Source organism: Oncorhynchus mykiss, chromosome 2 (genome assembly GCF_057628025.1).
Source record: "Oncorhynchus mykiss isolate SJ-2025 chromosome 2, ASM5762802v1, whole genome shotgun sequence".
In the NCBI taxonomy this organism is placed as follows: Eukaryota; Metazoa; Chordata; class Actinopteri; order Salmoniformes; family Salmonidae; genus Oncorhynchus; species Oncorhynchus mykiss.
In genome coordinates this window covers 19,022,501-19,043,966 of record NC_143023.1, presented here as the reverse complement: position 1 = coordinate 19,043,966, position 21,466 = coordinate 19,022,501, and the positions used below count along the sequence as shown (strand labels likewise).

General features: G+C 45.6%; 1 protein-coding gene across 2 annotated transcripts in view; it reads right to left on the bottom strand.

Annotated features, from left to right (window-relative positions):
* The window catches only part of LOC110537257 (ephrin type-B receptor 5), a 61,913-nt gene that overhangs the window by 17,758 nt on the left and 22,689 nt on the right, over window positions 1–21,466 (bottom strand). For both annotated transcript variants that reach the window (XM_036941059.2, XM_036941053.2), the window contains exons 3-5: window positions 14,827–15,099; window positions 13,299–13,468; window positions 12,799–13,094 (exon numbers count right to left, since the gene is read on the bottom strand). In XM_036941059.2, coding sequence (XP_036796954.2) covers window positions 12,799–13,094; window positions 13,299–13,468; window positions 14,827–15,099 — 739 coding nt within the window. The remainder of the gene's footprint in view (window positions 1–12,798; window positions 13,095–13,298; window positions 13,469–14,826; window positions 15,100–21,466) is intronic.

Below are 21,466 nucleotides of genomic sequence, written 5' to 3'. Positions count from 1 at the left end.
TTCTTATTTTCAATGACGGCCTAGGAACAGTGGGTTAACTGCCTGTGCAGGGGCAGAACGACAGATTTGTACCTTGTCAGCTTGGGGGTTTGAACTTGCAACCTTCCGGTTACTATTCCAACGCTCTAACCACTAGGCTACCCTGCCGCCCCAGAGATACACACATTACAGTACGTTCAGACAGAGCTACAGTATAGGCAGAATCTCTCACTGCATTACAGTACGTTCAGACAGAGCTACAGTATAGGCAGAATCTCTCACTGCATTACAGTACGTTCAGAGAGAGCTACAGTATAGGCAGAATCTCAATGCATTACAGTACGTTCAGAGAGAGCTACAGTATAGGCAGAATATCTCACTGCATTACAGTACGTTCAGAGAGAGCTACAGTATAGGCAGAATCTCAATGCATTACAGTACGTTCAGAGAGAGCTACAGTATAGGCAGAATCTCTCACTGCATTACAGTACGTTCAGAGAGAGCTACAGTATAGGCAGAATCTCAATGCATTACAGTACGTTCAGAGAGAGCTACAGTATAGGCAGAATCTCAATGCATTACAGTACGTTCAGAGAGAGCTACAGTATAGGCAGATAGAGTATAGATAGAGATAGATAGATAGAGAGAGAGAGAGACACACAGAGAGAGAGAGCGAGAGTGAGAGAGAGAGAGAGAGTGTGTTATCAGTTATATGAGAACGTATTAAAAAATAGCTTTTTTTCATTCTTGAAAATATTCTCTGAACACTTTCAGCATGGTCTGTTCATTATGTTAGGTGATAACTACTGGGGTTTATGAGACAGACACAGAATGAGATAAAGAGAGAGTGTGTGTGTGTATCTGTCATTGTGTGTGTGTGTATCTGTCATTGTGTGTGTGTGTGTGTGTGTGTATCTGTCATTGTGTGTGTGTGTGTGTGTGTGTATCAGTCATTGTGTGTGTGTGTGTGTGTCTGTCATTGTGTGTGTGTATCTGTTATTGTGCATGTGTGTGTGTGTGTGTATCTGTCATTGTGTGTGTGTGTGTGTGTGTAGCTTTCATTGTGTGTGTGTGTATCTGTCATTGTGTGCGTGTGTGTGTATCTGTCATTGTGAGTGAGTGTGTGTGTATCTGTCATTGTGTGTGTGTGTGTTTGTGTGTGTAGCTGTCATTGTGTGTGTGTATCTGTCATTGTGTGTGTGTATCTGTCATTGTGCGTGTGTGTGTGTGTGTGTGTGTATCTGTCATTGTGTGTGTGTGTGTGTGTGTGTGTGTGTGTGTGTGTGTGTGTGTGTGTGTGTGTGTGTGTGTGTGTGTGTAGCTGTCATTGTGTGTGTGTGTAGCTGTCATTGTGTGCGTGTGTGACGGTCCTTGGACATGGTGGTCTGAGTGCTCTGCTCCGGTGAACACCTCTCATGTCCTCTGACCCTATTTAGATAAACTTTTCACCAGCATGTACCACCTCCAAAGGTTGACAATAGGTGTGTGTGAGTGTGCACGTGTGTGTGTGCGTGCGTCTGTGGGTGTGTTTGAGAGAATGTATGTGTACAGGGAGACAGTAAAAGAGAAAGAGGGAATAGAGGAGACGTGGAGAGACAGGGGAGATGTTTAAACAGATAAAAGGCTTCCTGTGTTCTCACTTGTCTGGAAGAGCATAGATCTACTCTCAGACACAGGCGTGAAGTCGGAGACGGGTGGGAAGATAGACAGAGGGAGGGAGAGAGAGAGAGAGAGAGAGAGAGAGGGAGAAAGAGAGAGAGAATGATAGATGAGAAAGAGAGAGATGGAGAAAGAGGGACAAAGAAGGAGAGCGAGAGAATTTGGTAGTGGAAAAGAGGAAAGACAGAGGTGAGCAGAGAGGAGGAAAGAGGAGGAAAGAGGAGGAGAGAGGAGGAGAGAGGAGCAGAGAGGAGGAGAGAGGAGCAGAGAGGAGGAGAAAGGAGGAGAGAGGAGCAGAGAGCAGTAGAGAGGAGGAGAGAGGAGCAAAGAGGAGGAGAGAGGAGGAGAGAGGAGCAGAGAGGAGCAGAAAGGAGGAGAGATGAGCAGAGAGGAGGAGAGAAGAGGAAAGAGGAGGAGGGAGGAGGAGAGGAGGAGAGAGGAGCAGAGAGGAGGAGAAAGGAGGAGAGATGAGCAGAGAGGAAGAGAGAGGAGCAGAGAGGAGGAGAGAGGAGCAGAGAGGAGGAGAAAGGAGGAGAGAGGAGCAGAGAGCAGTAGAGAGGAGGAGAGAGGAGCAAAGAGGAGTAAATAGGAGTAGAGAAGAGGAAAGAGGAGGAGAGAGGAGGAGAGAGGAGCAGAGAGGAGTAGAGAGGAGGAGAGAGGAGCAAAGAGGAGTAAATAGGAGTAGAGAAGAGGAAAGAGGAGGAGAGAGGAGGAGAGAGGAGCAGAGAGGAGTGGAGAGGAGGAGAGAGGAGCAAAGAGGAGTAAATAGGAGTAGAGAAGAGGAAAGAGGAGGAGAGAGGAGGAGAGAGGAGCAGAGAGGAGCAGAGAGGAGTAGAGAGGAGGAGAGGAGGAGAGAGGAGGAGAGAGGATGAGAGGAGGAGAGAGGAGGAGAGAGGAGAAAGGAGGAGAGAGGAGCAGAGAGGAGTAGAGAGGAGAAAGGAGGAGAGAGGAGGAGAGAGGAGGAGAGGAGGAGAGAGGAGCAGAGAGGAGGAGAAAGGAGGAGAGAGGAGCAGAGAGGAGTAGAGAGGAGGAGAGAGGAGCAAAGAGGAGTAAATAGGAGTAGAGAAGAGGAAAGAGGAGGAGAGAGGAGGAGAGAGGAGCAGAGAGGAGGAAAGAGGGGGAGTGAGAAACCTCTCTCCTCCTCACTCTCCCTGACAGAGGGAACACTATCCGCTTACTCCATCCCTCCCCATCTTCTCTCTCTTTCTAACACCTCTCCTCTCTCCTCCACTCTCACTCCATCCCTCCCCACCTCCACTCTGCTCCTTTCTCCTCCCCTTAGAAAGAGAGAAGGTGGGGAGGGATGGAGTGAGAGTGGAGGAGAGAGGAGAGGTGTTAGAAAGAGAGAAGGTGGGGAGGGATGGAGTGAGACTGGAGGAGAGGTGTTAGAAAGAGAGAAGGTGGGGAGGGATGGAGTGAGAGTGGAGGAGAGAGGAGAGGTGTTAGAAAGAGAGAAGGTGGGGAGGGATGGAGTGAGACTGGAGGAGAGGTGTTAGAAAGAGAGAAGGTGGGGAGGGATGGAGTGAGAGTGGAGGAGAGAGGAGAGGTGTTAGAAAGAGAGAAGGTGGGGAGGGATGGAGTGAGACTGGAGGAGAGGGAATCAGAAAGAGAGAGAGGATGATTGAGTCCGTTAGAGAGATGGAGAGATTATAAGGAAGGTGGGGTAGTTATAGTGGGAAAAGAGGGTGGAATGTGAGACACAGAAAGAGAGAAAGAGAGAGAGAGAAGAAGTACTGGTAGAGGAATGGAGAGAAAAGGGAATTGTTCCATCCATCTTTCATGCCTCTGGCACACATTACCAGATGTGTTCTATAGGGCTGTGACACGGAACACGACTTCACTACAAAACTTCCCCCGCTGTTTCTATTGCCAACAATAACCCACACTTTCTATTTTCCCTCCCCTTCACCCCTCTCAGCCAATCAAACAGCTTCTATTACTGCTCCCTCTCCTGCATCCAACTCTCCCTCCCTCCCTCCCTCCCTCCACCCTCCCTCTGTTTCCACACAATGGACGGTTAATACGGCTTATGTCCATTATGAACTGGAGACCCGCATGTCTTTACAATATCACTCACTATACTGAGGGAAGGAGGAGGCCCGCATGTCTTTACATTACCACTCACTATACTGAGGGAAGGAGGAGGCCCGCATGTCTTTACATTACCACTCACTATACTGAGGGAAGGAGGAGGCCCGCATGTCTTTACATTATCACTCACTATACTGAGGGAAGGAGGAGGCCCGCATGTCTTTACATTACCACTCACTATACTGAGGGATGGAGGAGGCCCGCATGTCTTTACATTACCACTCACTATACTGAGGGAAGGAGGAGGCCCGCATGTCTTTACATTACCACTCACTATACTGAGGGATGGAGGAGGCCCGCATGTCTTTACATTACCACTCACTATACTGAGGGAAGGAGGAGGCCCGCATGTCTTTACATTACCACTCACTATACTGAGGGAAGCAGGAGGCCCGCATGACTTTACATTACCACTCACTATACTGAGGGAAGGAGGAGGCCCGCATGTCTTTACATTACCACTCACTATACTGAGGGAAGGAGGAGGCCCGCATGTCTTTACATTACCACTCACTATACTGAGGGAAGGAGGAGGCCCGCGTGTCTTTACATTACCACTCACTATACTGAGGGAAGGAGGAGGCCCGCATGTCTTTACATTACCACTCACTATACTGAGGGAAGGAGGAGGCCCGCGTGTCTTTACATTACCACTCACTATACTGAGGGAAGGAGGAGGCCCGCATGTCTTTACATTACCACTCACTATACTGAGGGAAGGAGGAGGCCCTCATGTCTTTACAGTACCACTCACTATACTGAGGGAAGGAGGAAGGAAGGGAGAGGAAGGGAGGGTGAGGAACAGGGAGGGAGAGAGAGGTAGGTACTGAAGTTATAGAGGATGGGGGAGGAGAATGAGTCAATAATAAACACACATTAACAAACAGCAGTGGACACTGCAATGCATTAACACTGACCGAGCGAGAGAGAGAGAGAGAGAGAGAGAGAGAGAGAGAGAGAGAGAGAGAGAGAGAGACATAGAGAGAGAGAGAGGATGTAGAAAGGAAATAGGGATGGGACTGAAATGATGGCAGAGAAAAAAAGGACACAAGAAAAAAGCGAGAAAGATCAAGATCGTAAAGATCCAAAAGAAAATAATAAGCAGAAACAAAGGTAGAGAGAGAGCGAGATGGATGGCAGTGAAGTGAATAATTTGCCGTTGACATAGTACTTGGTATTTAGATCACTGACCCAATTTCTCCTTCTCTCTCTCTCTCTCTCTTACGTGCTCATTCTCTCTTGCTCCCAGCATTCAAATCTGACACACACACACACACACACACACACACACACACACACACACACACACACACACACACACACACACACACACACAGACTTGTCAGAGCGCAGATGCAGCTACACACAGGAGACAAGAATACACATGGTTCCATGAGCAAATATCTTGTTCCCTTCTGTCTCTATCCTCACCTCCCTCTCTCCCGTCTGTCTCTCTCTATTCTCTGCTCCCTCTCTCCCGTCTGTCTCTCTCTATTCTCTCCTCCCTCTCTCCCGTCTGTCTCTCTCTATTCTCACCTCCCTCTCTCCCGTCTGTCTCTCTCTATTCTCTCCTCCCTCTCTCCCGTTTGTCTCTCTCTATTCTCTCCTCCCTCTCTCCCGTCTGTCTCTCTCTATTTTCTCCTCCCTCTCTCCCGTCTGTCTCTCTATCCTCACCTCCCTCTCTCCCGTCTGTCTCTCTATCCTCACCTCCCTCTCTCCTTTCTGTCTATCTCTATTCTCTCCTCCCTCTATCCCGTCTGTCTCTCTCTATTCTCTCCTCCCTCTCTCCCGTCTGTCTCTCTCTATTCTCACCTCCCTCTCTCCCGTCTGTCTCTCTATTCTCTCCTCCCTCTCTCCGGTCTGTCACTCTCTATTCTCTCCTCCCTCTCTCCCGTCTGTCTCTCTCTATTTTCTCCTCCCTCTCTCCCGTCTGTCTCTCTCTATTTTCTCCTCCCTCTCTCCCGTCTGTCTCTCTCTATTCTCTCCTCCCTCTCTCCCGTCTGTCTCTCTCTATTTTCTCCTCCCTCTCTCCCGTCTGTCTCTCTCTATCCACTCCTCCCTCTCTCCTGTCTGTCTCTCTCTATCCTCTCCTCCCTCTCTCCCGTCTGTCTCTCTCTATTTTCTCCTCCCTCTCTCCCGTCTGTCTCTCTCTATTTTCTCCTCCCTCTCTCCCGTCTGTCTCTCTCTATCCTCTCCTCCCTCTCTCCTGTCTGTCTCTCTCTATCCTCTCCTCCCTCTCTCCCATCTGTCTATCTCTATCCTCTCCTCCCTCTCTCCCGTCTGTCTATCTCTATCCTCTCCTCCCTCCTCCCTCTCTCCCATCTGTCTATCTCTATCCTCTCCTCCCTCTCTCACGTCTGTCTATCTCTATTCTCACTTCCCTCTCTCCCGTCTGTCTCTCTCTATCCTCTCCTCCCTCTCTCCCGTCTGTCTATCTCTATCCTCTCCTCCCTCTCTCCCTTCTGTCTCTCTCTATCCTCTCCTCCCCCTCTCCCGTCTGTCTCTCTCTATCCTCTCCTCCCTCTCTCCCGTCTGTCTATCTCTATCCTCTCCTCCCTCTCTCCCGTCTGTCTATCTCTATCCTCTCCTCCCTCTCTCCCGTCTGTCTATCTCTATCCTCTCCTCCCTCTCTCCCGTCTGTCTATCTCTATCCCCTCCTCCCTCTCTCCCGTCTGTCTCTCTCTATCCTCTCCTCCCCCTCTCCCGTCTGTCTCTCTCTATCCTCTCCTCCCCCTCTCCCGTCTGTCTCTCTATCCTCTCCTCCCCCTCTCCCGTCTGTCTCTCTATCCTCTTCTCCCTCTCTCCTGTCTGTCTATCTCTATCCTCTCTCCCGTCTCTCCATTTCTCCACTGTCTGTGACATTCTGTAGTTGTCCAGGAAATGCATATTGAATGGTAATAATAATGTTCTAAGCTGCTCAAGGTCCCATTCAGCCCTGCCCTGGTATCACTCAGTCTCATATAAAAACACCTCATGCCTTATCCAGCTCATATCAGATAGCTCCAGTACTTACTGTCATAATATCAACATGAGGTTACATGACCTGGAGAAAGATATTTCCTAGACATATTGGGCTCCCGAGTGGTGCAGCGGTCTAATGTACTGTATCTCAGTGTTAGAGTCATCACTACAGACCAGACCCTGGTTCGATTCAAGGCTGATTGGGCGGCGCACAATTGTTCCAGTGTCGTCCGGGTTTGACCGGGGTAGTAATATTTTAATATAATATTTTTTCTTAACTGACTTGACTAGTTAAATAAAGAATATGTTTAAAAAGGGAAAAATAGATATAACATAACGCAGACCAAACAGATAAGGTACACTCTTAGAAAAAAGGGTTCCAAAAGGGTTCTTTGGCTGTACCCATAGGATAAGCCTTTTGGGTTCCATATAGAACCCTCCGTGGAAAAGGTGTTACATGGAACCACAATTCCAGTGGGTCAGAAGTTTACATACATTAAGTTGACTGTGCCTTTAAACAGCTTGGAAAATTCCAGAAAATTATGTAATGGCTTTAGAAGTTTCTGATAGGCTAATTGACATCATTTGAGTCAATTGGAGGTGTACCTGTGGATGTATTTCAAGGCCTACCTTCAAACTCAGTGCCTCTTTGCCTGACATCATGGGAAAATCAAAAGAAATCAGCCAAGACCACAGATAAAAAATTTTAGACCTCCACAAGTCTGGTTCATCCTTGGGAGCAATTTCCAAATGCCTGAAGGTACCACGTTCCTCTGTACAAACAATAGTATGCAAGTATAAACACCATGGGACCACGCAGCCGTCATACCGCTCAGGAAGGAGACGCGTTCTGTCTCCTAGAGATGAATGTATTTTGGTGCGAAAAGTGCAAATCAATCCCAGAGCAACAGCAAAGGACCTTGTGAAGATGCTGGAGGAAACAGGTATAAAAGTATCTATATCCACAGTAAAACCAGTCCTATATCGACATAACCTGAAAGGCCGCTCAGCAAGGAAGAAGCCACTGCTCACAAACCACCACTAAAAATCCAGACTATGGTTTGCAACTGCACATGGGGACAAAGATTGTACTTTTTGGAGAAATGTCCTCTGGTCTGATGAAACAAAAATAGAACTGTTTGGCCATAATGACCATCGTTATGTTTGGAGGAAAAAGGGGGATGCTTGCAAGTTGAAGAACACCATCCCAACCATGAAGCACGGGGGTGGCAGCATCATGTTGTGGGGGTGCTTTGCTGCATGAGGGACTGGTGCACTTCACAAAATAGATGGCATCATGAGATGGGGAAATGATGTGGATATATTGAAGCAAGACATCAGTCAGGAAGTTAAAGTTTGGTCGCAAATGGGTCTTCCAAATGGACGATGACCCCAAGCATACTTCCAAAGTTGTGTCAAAATGGCTTACGGACAACAAAGTCAAGGTATCGGAGTGGCCATCACAAAGCTCTGACCTCAATCCTAGAGAAAATGTGTGGGCAGAACTGAAAAAGCATGTGCAGGCAAGGAGGCCTACAAACCTGACTCAGTTACACCAGCTCTGTCAGGAGGAATGGGACAAAATTCACCCAACTAATTGTGGGAAGCTTGTGGAAGGCTACCCGAAACAATTTAAAGGCAATGCTACCAAATACTAACTGAGTGTATGTAAACTTCTGACCCACTAGGATGTGATGAAAGAAATATATCATCATTGTTAAGGGAACTGTGTTGAGGAATATATATCATCATTGTTAAGGGAACTGTGTTAAGGAATATATATATATATATCATCATTGTTAAGGGAACTGTGTTAAGGAATATATATATATATCATCATTGTTAAGGGAACTGTGTTGAGGAATATATATCATTGTTAAGGGAACTGTGTTGAGGAATATATATCATTGTTAAGGGAACTGTGATGAGGAATCTATATCATCATTGTTAAGGGAACTGTGTTGAGGAATATATATCATTGTTAAGGGAACTGTGTTGAGGAATCTATATCATCATTGTTAAGGGAACTGTGTTAAGGAATCTATATCATCATTGTTAAGGGAACTGTGTTGAGGAATATATATCATTGTTAAGGGAACTGTGATGAGGAATCTATATCATCATTGTTAAGGGAACTGTGTTGAGGAATATATATCATTGTTAAGGGAACTGTGATGAGGAATCTATATCATCATTGTTAAGGGAACTGTGTTGAGGAATATATATCATTGTTAAGGGAACTGTGTTGAGGAATCTATATCATCATTGTTAAGGGAACTGTGTTAAGGAATCTATATCATCATTGTTAAGGGAACTGTGTTGAGTAATCTATATCATCATTGTTAAGGGAACTGTCTTAACTTCTTCGATATAGGGGGCTCTCTTTTAATTTTTGGATAAAAAAACGTTCCCGTTTTAAACAAGATATTTTGTCACGAAAAGATGCTCGACTATGCATATAATTGACAGCTTTGGAAAGAAAACACTCTGACGTTTCCAAAACTGCAAAGATATTATCTGTGAGTGTCACAGAACTGATGCTACAGGCGAAACCAATATGAAATTTCAAACAGGAAATGCCCCAGATTTTGAATGCGCTGTGTTCCAATGTCTCCTTATATGGCTGTGAATGCGCAAAGAATGAGCCTACACTTTCTGTCGTTTCCCCAAGGTGTCTGCAGCATTGTGACGTATTTGTAGGCATATCATTGGAAGATTGACCATAAGAGACTACATTTACCAGGTGCTCGCTTGGTGTCCTCCGTTGCAATTATTGCGTAATCTCCAGCTGCGTGCATTTTTCCATTTGCTTCAGAGGAGAAACTAAACTGCCACGAATGACTTATCATCGAATAGATATGTGAAAAACACCTTGAGGACTGATTCTAAACAACGTTTGCCATGTTTCTGTCGATATTATGGAGTTAATTTGGAAAAAAGTTTGGCGTTGTAATGACTGAATTTTCGTTTTTTTTACTTAGCCAAACGTGATGAACAAAACGGAGCGATTTCTCCTACACAAATAATCTTTTTGGAAAAAATGAACATTTGCTATCTAACAGAGTCTCCTCATTGAAAACATCCGAAGTTCTTCAAAGGTAAATTATTTTATTTGAATGCTTTTCTTGTTTTTGTGAAAATGTTGCCTGCTGAATGTTAGGCTTAATGCTATGCTAGCTATCAATACTCTTACACAAATGCTTGTGTAGCTATGGTTGAAAAGCATATTTTGAAAATCTGAGATGACAGTGTTGTTAACAAAAGGCTAAGCTTGTGAGCCAATATATTTATTTAATTTGCGATTTTCATGAATAGTTAACGTTGCGTTATGCTAATGAGCTTGAGGCTATGATTACGCTCCCGGATACGGGATTGCTCGACGCTAGAGGTTAAGGAATATATATCATCATTGTTAAGGGAACTGTCTTAAGGAATATATATCATCATTGTTAAGGGAACTATTTTGCTTAGGAGAGCACAGAGCGCTGCTTGTCTCCTGCTCTGTTCCCTGTCATCACTAGAGGATCTGAGAGGAGTTAGTGGTTCTGGTGGCTGAGCTGGTTAGAGCGTGGAACACCAAGCGTTGTGGGTTTAATTCCAGCACAGGTCACTACTAATGAATAGCTGAACTGCAAGTCCATTTGGATTACAGCGTTCGCTGAACGAATATATCATTCATCAGTTCCGATCTTGAATGTGCCTGGAACCCCCTTAGAGCGGTACAACTGAGTTCTTGGTGTCTACACAGATATTTATACCGGAGCCTCAGAGTCAATGTAGAATAAAAACCCTCAGCGACCACGGCAACATGGCTCAGCAACCATCTCAGCTATCAGTTTTTTCATCCAAACGACCAAACAGGGACAACAATGCCATGATGTCACATCCACATCATTAATGACCTGATCAACTAAACATAATCACAGAATAATTAGAACAGAAAAATCCCTGTGTGTGTGGGGCTCCCACTCCTTATGATCTGTTTAGCCCCATCTGGAAGGCCAAACCACTGAGCCACAGAGTGGCGTTGGAGTGGTTATTTCTCAGTATCAAAGTGGGACCAACTGTGTGAGTGGTGGGGAGAGCCCAGGTGTAAGCCATTAGAGCATGAAGACATTTTGCACTTGACTTGGTTGTGAGCACCAGTCTTAATGAATCTGTTAGTTAGCTTGGGACTGGGAGGCCCCTGACCAGCCCTGTGGAGGAGAAGTGTAGCAGATAGCCCCACAGAGAACTACTGGACTGGACCTTAACCTTCAACTGTCAACAGTCCAGGGATAGCACGCACACACACACACACACACACACACACACACACACACACACACACACACACACACACACACACACACACACACACACACACACACACACACACTCTTAGAAAAGTCCCAAATGGTTATTTGGCTGTCCCCATAGGAGAACCCTTTGAAGAACCCTGTTTGGTTGTCAGTAGAGCCCTTTGGTTCCAGGTAGAACCCTTTTGTGTTCCATGTAGGGTTCTACTTGGAACCAAAAAGGGTTCTCCCTGGAAACAAAAAGGGTTCTCCTATGGGGACAGCCGAAGAACACTTTTGGAACCCGTTTATCTAAGAGTGTAGGAACAGACAAACATACAAGGACACACACAGCACCACACAGGCTCTCCACATCTCAGTCAATACCCCTTCCCCCTCTCTCTGTGCCCTTACTTTCCTCAGACTTTCTGCTTGCTCAATTCCTTGAGTCATTAACTTGTGTCCACTTATCCCCTCTCTCCCTCCCTCTCTCCCTCCATCTCCCCCTCTCTCTTTCCCTCTCTCTCTCTCCCGCTGTGGTTTCTGTCACTTGTTCACAGACGAGTGGCCATTACATCACTATGACCTAAATGTGTCACCTCCCTCCCTCCCTCCCCTCTCTCTCCCTCCTCCCTCTCTCGATTTTCCATGGTGTCTTTCTTGAGATTTCTCCAAAACATATCTTCCTCTTTGACCCCCACCTAGTGAAGATTGAACACTTTACTTCTTCAGGGGGCACACTGACCCAGACTGTGGTGTAGTGTCCATGTTCCTGTAGTAGTGTGTGTGCGTGTGTGTGTGTGTGTGTGTGTGTTCCTTTCCTCCTCTGTGCTAACATTCTGGGTCAAGTGGGGCTTGTTGAAGCAGTAGTTGAGCTCTTGGTCTGACAAGCTGTCTCTTATTCCCCTGAGTTCTGCTCCCTTCCTGCTTCTTCAGTTAAAACACCACCAACACAGAGACCACAACACAAAGCCCTCATCTCCTACTTATGCTCCCAGACATAAACACCTATTCATTTATGAAGGATGTTGTCAACACAGTCTCATAAAACATTTGCCCATAACCCCCCCCCCCGTCCCTGCCCTCCTCCCCCTGTCCTCTCAGTCAAGCTGGGCCAGTGATCAGAGTGACGGCAGCAGTTCCATCCCATATTGATCCAGACAGTGACAGGAGGGGGGACAGGAGAACTGACAGGAGGGGGGACAGGAGAACTGACAGGACAGGAGAACTGACAGGAGGGGGGACAGGAGAACTGACAGGACAGGAGACAGGAGAACTGACACGAGAACTGACAGGACAGGAGACAGGAGAACTGACAGGACAGCGGACAGGAGAACTGACAGGACAGGGGACCGGAGAACTGACAGGACAGGGGACAGGAGAACTGGCAGGAGGGGAGACATGAGAACTGACAGGAGGGGGGACAGGAGAACTGACAGGACAGGAGAACTGACTGGACAGGGGACAGGAGAACTGACAGGACAGGGGACAGGGGAACTGACAGGAGGGGAGACAGGAGAACTGACAGGAGGGGAGACAGGAGAACTGACAGGAGGGGAGACAGGATAACTGACAGGAGGGGAGACAGGAGAACTGACAGGAGGGGGGACAGGAGAACTGACAGGAGGGGAGACAGGAGAACTGACAGGAGGGGAGACAGGAGAACTGACAGGACAGGGGACAGGAGAACTGACAGGAGGAGGGACAGGAGAACTGACAGGACAGGGGGACAGCAGGCAAAAACCTTAGATATAGTTAAATATTGTTGGTCGTTTGACATTTTAGTGTGTGTTTTAAGTTTTAAAAAGTATACCAGACTTGTTGAACTCACCTAAGCAGGCAGATCCATTTTGATTGGGCTCATATCCCTCTTCACAGATGCACCCACCCACCGGCACCATCCAGTCACCTTCTGCGTTGCAGTGCATGCGGGGGGCGGAGCCTCCCTGTGCTTGGCTGTGGGGAACACAAGTCCCAGTCACAGGGACCAGGGCGGTAGGCTCCGCCCCTGAGGGTGTGGCCAGATAGGAAGCAAGATAGCGGTTGGTTGCTGGGCAGCGGCGGTAGAAGATGGACACACCCATCAGAGAGACGCATGCGCCGCTGTCGACGATGGCCAGGACGAATCTGAAACCGGGGTCAAGGGTCATAACATGTTAACTTATTATCAGGCTTGAAGGACCACTAGATAGGTGACAGCGTGGGTTTAGGTGAGTTAGTTACCATACACTATTGCCTATAAGGTGGCAAAGGACTTTTTGTCACAAGTGATGAGCATGGTTTGTATATGGGAATTTTCATGAATTTGTTTCAAATGTTCTCGTACAGTACCCATTGCGTGTGAGCGGCGCGAAGCTGCGGGTCTTGATGTTGACCCGACGGTAGCGGTCTGGTTGGTACTGGTGAGGCAGGCTGGGCTCCACCTTGGTGAAACTCTTATCTGCTGCTATGGTGTCAATCTTCACCCAGCCCTCCCTCGTGTCCTTCTCTCCACTGGACGGCTGGACAGGGATGGGAAAGGGGGATGGGGAGGAAGAGAGGGAGGAGAGGGGGATGAGAGAGAGGGATCATGTATTACATTTCATTGTGGAAATTAAAATGTGAGGGATAAGGGAGAAGGATAAGATAAAAAGGTATGTAACAGTTGATTAAAGTATTTAAGAGTATGCAACAGTTATCTCTGAGGGTACACATTTAGTCAAAAACAAACAGTCATGAACCAGTGACAGTCTGTGTTTTAGTCTAATCTAATTCTCCCCAGTTTCAAGATAAACCATGCTAACTTTCCCCAGAGACTCCTGGCCTTCCTGCTGCTCCCCACTCTACATTCCTCTACACTTCACTCATCAGCCTCCTATTTGAATTTTTAAACAGTATCTAACTTTCCCCAAGGAGAAATGTATTCATCCACAAATACAGCAACAAGAGCTCAGCACTATCGAAAACAGCTCTGTAACTGCTCTCCACTGGAAACCACAAGCCCTGAGGGTAGGAACTACAAAGTACTGATGTGTGATGGGAAATGTAGATTATTTTATGATATTGAGGGGAATGAGAGGAATGTTAAGGCAAACTAAAGCAACATTATTTCCTTGTTTTTGGAGCCCGTTTTGTGGAGTATGCGGAACTACATATTACCAAAATGGGATATTGGGATGTATGCATGCTCAACGTCTGAACAGATGCTCTTAGAAACTATAAATACCACAGGAAGTAAATGGCTTAAATGATTCATGATTAGTATAAATCGAAAAATGAATCAGTTTCACTTAAAGTTAAAAGGTTTGACAGCAATATCATATAAAATCCAAGTCCGTTTTTCATGTCCCAATACCTTGGCATCATCGGGTCTATGAACTGACATATAAAACAGTAATCGACACATACATTTGTTCATTTTCATGTAAATTATTATAAAATACTTGCTACAAAAAGAATGTTCAACATATGGGGCATTGAACAGTCAGCCTTGTGTTGACACGAGGAAACACAATCCATAGAACACATTTACTGGTACCATCCAGTGGGGGCTCGCTTTCTGAGTCAGGTCCAGGAATGGTTCTTATGTCATAACTACAACCTTATCAATATGGATAATGTAGCTAGTTTGACCATAGTGTCAATGTCAATCAAGCTAACTAACTTTACTTTGGCAACGTCAGCTTATCAAGCTAACTAAAATCGTATCTGGTTGAATCGTTGTTCCGACCAAAAAACACATGAATGAAACAAAGTGGTGTTTCTGACATCACAACTAGGGAAAAGGATGTTCAGACGAGCACGTGAATGTGGCATTACACCTACAATAAGAAGGTGGGGTATTACTGGCATGACGGGAAGTGTAATCTTTCTGCCCTACCTCTGCAGCCCATGTCCTCTCCAGCTCTCTCTGTGAGTCGGCCTGTTTGTAGTAGAGGGTGAGTGTCTCTCGACAGGAGGGCGAGGGCGAGCGCAGGCTGGCACAGTCCCGCATGGAGAAACGCAGCGTCACAAAGACCCGTGGTGCCGAGAAGCGGAAGAGGAAGGGCGTGGCCAGCCAGTTGTCCTGGAGACGGGGGTTCTGATTGACGTTGCAGACCTCAAAGGTCCGGATGAGTCTCCCCCGGTCATCCAGGACACTGACCTCATCCCACTGAGAGAGCGAGAGAGAGGGGGTGAGAGAGGGGGAAGAGGAGAAGACAGAGAGAGTTATAACTTTATGGATCACTGTATGGGACTTTCCAGGTTATCCTAGAGGTTGGATAGGTTAAGTCCAAGAAGCATTGTACTTTTAGCTTGGTGATGAGTCATTATCAGTATCGCTGCACCATCTGAAACTCCCTCTTCATCTGTGTATGCTGTGGGTGTTTGAAATGTGATCTCACTTAACGTGGGATGAGGAATGAATAGGAGTAGTTATTAAAAAACAACAAAGACTCACAGGAAATACTTTTTTAATGTACATTGTGATATAGTAGTAGGACATAAGAGATCCATTCTTCATTATACCGTCTGATCAACTGATAGAGAATTTTAGTGTTAGTACTATCGCAAGAAGAAATATCAACACATTAAATGAGGCATATTGCTGGGAATCCCTATGACTGAGTTCCATCTTCACTAAACTCTGTCAGACTTCATTGTCAAGATGATAAGTGGAGCTGAGTTATCACCAGAGGTATTTGAACCTGTAGAGAAGAATGGGTAGAGTCTCTCAGTGAAGGTGCAGCCAGTGAAAGAGTAGATATGAGACCTGGCCTCCACGTCATAAAAGGAGACCTCACCCTCCTCATAATCCACAAACACCCCCACCTGCTGGGGCTTCTGTCTCAGGGAGAGGTTGACCCAAGGCCCAGCGTAAGCCTTGTATTCATTCATATTCCACTGCCCCACAGTCCAGTATCCATCTACAGGACTCGGTGATACATCACAATCCTTCCTGTTGATGGACTCTCTAGCCACTCCTAAAAGCCAACTAGACTTCCCCTCTACCTGCACCTCATAGTAGAATCTTCCTGAGGAGAACTCCCTCCCTAAAACACGAGTATTATTAACAAATCTATTTTTGTTGTCATGGAGATTCTCCATTATGTCTCCATATCTCACTTGTTTCCTGTCCGCAGCCAAGATGAGGCCTGGATGTGCTGTATCAGGGTCCAGAGTCACATGCACTGCACACTGCTGCATCCTCTTCAGCTCAGCACCACACAACCTCTCCATCTCTTTATTCAGTGTCTCCTCCAGCTGAGACACAGCTCTCCTCAGAGTCCCCACACACAGACCACTGTGGACACTTACTGTTTCTCAGAACAGTTGTTGGTAGGTGGAAGGGTGGCGCAGATGGATGGGGAGCTCTGAAGGAGGAGGAGGTGATCTTGAATATCTGAGAGCTGCTCCAGCCCCATGCTTCCTCTCTGTAACTCAGTGATTTCCTGCTCCAGCTCTTCAACGAGCCTTTCAGCCCACTTCTCTGCTGCTTTCTGTCTCTTCTCAATCTCCATAATGACCTCAGCCTGGCTTCTCTCAATGGAGCGCACAAGAGCAGGGAAGACCTCCATGCTGTCTGCTATCTGTTTTTCTGCATTACTCTTGCTGAGCTCTACTGCCTGTTCAATCTCCTTAACCTTCAGCAGTCTCTCCTGGATCATCTTATGTTCGTTCATAATAACTGGGGTTTATGGCACCTTGAGTGGAATGTCATCCAAAAGTATTGTTCTCTGTTAACTGGGTGAAAAGTCCTTATCAGCATCACACTCAACTAGGTCTCTGCCTCTCTGTGCTGTGTGTTTTACACCTGATATCCTATTCAAACAGTGAGAGGAGGAATAAGGGGCACGTATGCATAGGCTGTAAATCCTACAGGAGGGAAAAATGGCACATGGACTCAAAGACACACCCTTTACATTTTCATTGTGATATACAGTGTTATGATGTCAGAGAAACCATGATCATAATACCATGTAATACATTCCTAACATTCCTAAACTCATTCTCTAATTCATGTACAAATATAAACACAGTCAAATCAAATCAAAGTTTATTTGTCAGGTGCGCCGAATACAACAGGTGTAGGTAGACCTTACAGTGAAATGCTTACTTACAGGCTCTAACCAATATTGCAAAAAAGTTATTAGGTGAACAATAGATAAGTAAAGAAATAAAACAACAGTAGAAAGACAGGCTATATACAGTAGTGAGGCTATAAAAGTAGCGAGGCTACATACAGACTCCGGTTAGTCAGGCTGATTGAGGTAGTATGTACATGTAGATATGGTTTTAGTGACTATGCATATATGGTGAACAGAGAGTAGCAGTAGCGTAAAAGAGGGGTTGGTGGGTGGGACACAATGCAGATAGCCCGGTTAGCCAATGTGTGGGAGCACTGGTTAGTCAGGCCAATTGATGTAGTATGTACATATGTACATGAATGTGTAGTTAAAGTGACTATGTACTGTATATATGATAAACAGAGTAGCAGCAACGTAAAAAGAGGGGGTGGGTGGGGACACAATGCAAATAGTCCGGGTAGCCATTTGGTTACCTGTTCAGGAGTCTTATGGCTTGGGGGTAAAAACTGTTGACAAGCCTTTTTGTCCTAGACTTGGCACTCCGGTACCGCTTGCCATGTGATAGTAGAGAAAACAGTCTATGACTGGAGTGGCTGGGGTCTTTGACAATTTTCAGGGCCTTCCTCTGACACTGTCTGGTGTAGAGGTCCTGGATGGCAGGCCGCTTAGCCCCAGTACTGGGCCGTACTCACTACCCTCTGAAGTGCCTTGCCGCCAGAGCCCGAGCAATTTCCGTACCAGGCAGTGATGCAACGAGTCAGGATGCTCTCGATGTTGCAGCTGTGGAACCTTTTGAGGATCTCAGGACCCATGCCAAATCTTTTCAGTCTCCTGAGGGGGAATAGGTTTTGTCGTGCCTTTTTCACGACTGTCTTGGTATGTTTGGACCATTCTAGTTTGTTGTTGATGTGGACACCAAGGAACTTGAAGCTCTCAACCTGCTCCACTACAGCCCCGTCGATGAGAATGGGGGCGTGGTCGGTCCTCCTTTTCCTGTAGTCCACAATCATCTCCTTAGTATTGGTTACGTTGAGGGATAGGTTGTTATTCAGGCACCACCCGGCCAGAATAACATATTGTGCGTATATACTTTGTGTCTGTGTGACGGAATTCCCTGTTCACTAAACTCAGTCAGAGTTGATGAGAGAGATGATAAGTGGAGCTGAGTTATCACCAGAAGGATTTTGTGTAAGGAGACATTTGATAAGACACCAGATCTCTTTGTCAATAATTTCCTTTCTGAAATGGCTGCTCAGCTCAAGAAGTTGGCTCCAGTTGAGGTCGCATTTTGTTCTGCAACTAAAACGAGAGTTTCTATTGGACAAATGCAGGTAGTTCTCTCCCTATTTCATTATGTTTGCTTATGTTTAAGAAAAGTGTTTTAACCTAATCGGTGGAGTGAATACAGTTGACGTCGGAAGTTTACATACACCTTACCCAAATACATTTAAACTCTGTTTTTCACAATTCCTGACATTTAATCCTAGTAAAAATTCCCTGTCTTAGGTCAGATAGGATCACCACTTTATTTTAAGAATGTGAAATGTCAGAATAATAGTAGAGAGAATTATTTCTTTCATCTTTTATTTCTTTCATCACATTCCCAGTGGGTCAGAAGTTTACATATACTCAATTAGTATTTGGTAGCATTTCCTTTAAATGGTTTAACTTGGGTCAAATGTTTTGGGTAGCCTTCCACAAACTTCCCACAATTAGTTAGGTGAACTTTTGCCCATTCCTCCTGACAGAGCTGTTGGAACTGAGTCAGGTTTGTAGGCCTCCTTAATCGCACACGCTTTTTCAGTTCTGCCAACAACTTTCTACAGGATTGAGGTCAGAGCTTTGTGATGGCCACTCTAAAACCTTGACTTTGTTGACCTTAAGCTATTTTGACACAACTTTGGAAGTATGTGTAGGGCCATTGTTGATTTGGAAGACGCATGTGTGACCAAGCTTTAACTGATGTCTTGAGATGTTGCTTCAATATATCCTCATAATTTTCCTACCTCATGATGCCATCTATTTTGTGAAGTGCACCAGTCCCTCATGCAGCAAAGCACCCCCACAACATGATGCTGCCACCCCTATGCTTCACGGTTGGGATGGTGTTCTTCAGTTTGCAAGCCTCCCCCTTTTTCCTCCAAACATAACGATGGTCATTATATCCAAACAGTTCTATTTTTTGTTTCATCAGACCAGAGGACATTTCTCCAAAAAGTACGATATTTGTCCCCTTGTGCAGTTGAAAACCGTAGTCTGGCTTTTTTATGGCGGGTTTTGGAGCAGTGGCTTCTTCCTTGCTGAGCGGCCTTTCAGGTTATGTCGATATAGGACTCGTTTTACTGTGAATATAGATACTTTTGTATCTGTTTCCTCCAGCATCTTCACCAGGTCCTTTGCTGTTGCTCTGGTTTTCACTTTTCACACCAAAGCACGTTCATCTCTAGGAGACAGAACGTGTCTCCTTCCTGAGCGGTATGACGGCTGCATGGTCCCATGGTGTTTATACTTGCGTACTATTGTTTGTACAGAGGAACGTGGTACCTTCAGGCATTTGGAAATTTCTCCCAAGGATGAACCAGACTTGTGGAAGTCTACAATTGTTTTTCTGAGGTGTTGGCTGATTTCTTTTGATTTTCCTTTGATGTCAAGCAAAGAGGCACTGAGTTTGAAGGTAGGCCTTGAAATACATCCACAGGTACACCTCCAATTGACTCAAATTATGTCAATTAGCCTATCAGAAGTTTCTAAAGCCATGACATCAATTTCTGGAATTTTCCAAGCTGTTTAAAGGCACAGTCAATTTAGTATATGTAAACTTCTGAATCACTGGAATTGTGATACAGTGAATTTATAAGTGAAATAATCTGTCTGTAAACAATTGTTGGAAAAGTTACTTGTGTCATGCACAAAGTAGATGTCCTAAGAATAATAAGAAGAACTTGTCAATGGGACAACAGTAACAACAATAACCAAGGGCCTAAATAACCATAGATTGAACAATAACAATAAGCATACAGTAGAGGACATGTTGTTCGGTCTGTCAAACACGGTCCCTCATCTTATGGCAGGAAGCAATGTAGTGCGCTGCCAACCCACAGCTCTCTGCGTCCTCCCCCAACAGGACGGGTATCTTCCTCTCATCAGAGAGGTCTTTGAAACCTTGAATAAGGGTTTCAAATTTGGGGAAATGACACTAATTGTTTTATTTTTTTTAAACATTTTGTCAGGAAATGCAGCTCTGTCTCAGTTTCTGCTGTTGTGCAGTGGTCTCTCTCTCTCTCTCTCTCTCTCTCTCTCTCTCTCTCTCTCTCTCTCTCTCTCTCTCTCTCTCTCTCTCTCTCTCTCTCTCTCTCTCTCTCTCTCTCTCTCTCTCTCTCTCTCTCTCTCTCTCTCTCTCTCTCTCTCTCTCTCTCTCTCTCTCTCTCTCTCTCTCTCTCTCTCTCTCTCTATTAAATTCAATTCAATTCAATTTGCTTTATTGGCATGACGCAACAATGTACATATTGCCAAAGCTATTTACAATATGAAAATAATAAGAATCAAAATTGTCAACAGGACGACAGTTACAACAATAACCAAGGGTCAAAATAACCATACATTGAACAATGACAATAAGCATTCAATAGAGGACATGTGGAGATTAATCTGTCTGTCTGTCTGTCTGTCTGTCTGTCTGTCTGTCTGTCTGTCTGTCTGTCTGTCTGTCTGTCTGTCTGTCTGTCTGTCTGTCTGTCTGTCTGTCTGTCTGTCTGTCTGTCTGTCTGTCTGTCTGTCTGTCTGTCTGTCTGTCTGTCTGTCTGTCTGTCTGTCTGTCTGTCTGTCTGTCTGTCTGTCTGTCTGGACAGGCCTAACGCAGATGAAAACATTAAAGAAAAGTAGTTTCTATGTTATTTTTGGCAATGGAGGGTAAGAAGACAAGTTTATGGTGTGGAGCGTAAGATGCTAAATGCAGGACAGCGTTGCTGCTCAAAACAGTCGCTCAGGATGAGAAGGTCTGCTGAATGAGTCAAATGTAAATGTGATGCAGGGCTTAGTTTCAGCGATTATACACTAGGACGCTCCTCTGTATGAAAAAGCTTTGCTTTAGGCCATTGTGGCCCTGAGTGACAAGCATAGCATTATCTGTTGTAGTACAGTAGCTACTCTACTGCTGTTTACTATTCCTCATCATCATTCCAATCTGCCAGGGTCCTGATCTGTACACCCTATCAGAGTGTACTGTATCTCTCGTGTGTGTGTGTGTGTGTGTGTGTGTGTGTGTGTGTGTGTGTGTGTGTGTGTGTGTGTGTGTCACCTTGTCCACAGAAAAAGAGCAGAGAACCAAAGCCCTCCACCATCACACTGACAGACAGAGTGCATTCCCATTTGGTGCAATTGGAGTAATGAGAACATCAGTGAACACGTGAAAAGAGGCTGAGAGGCTGGCAGACTAATGGAGAGAGGAGAGGG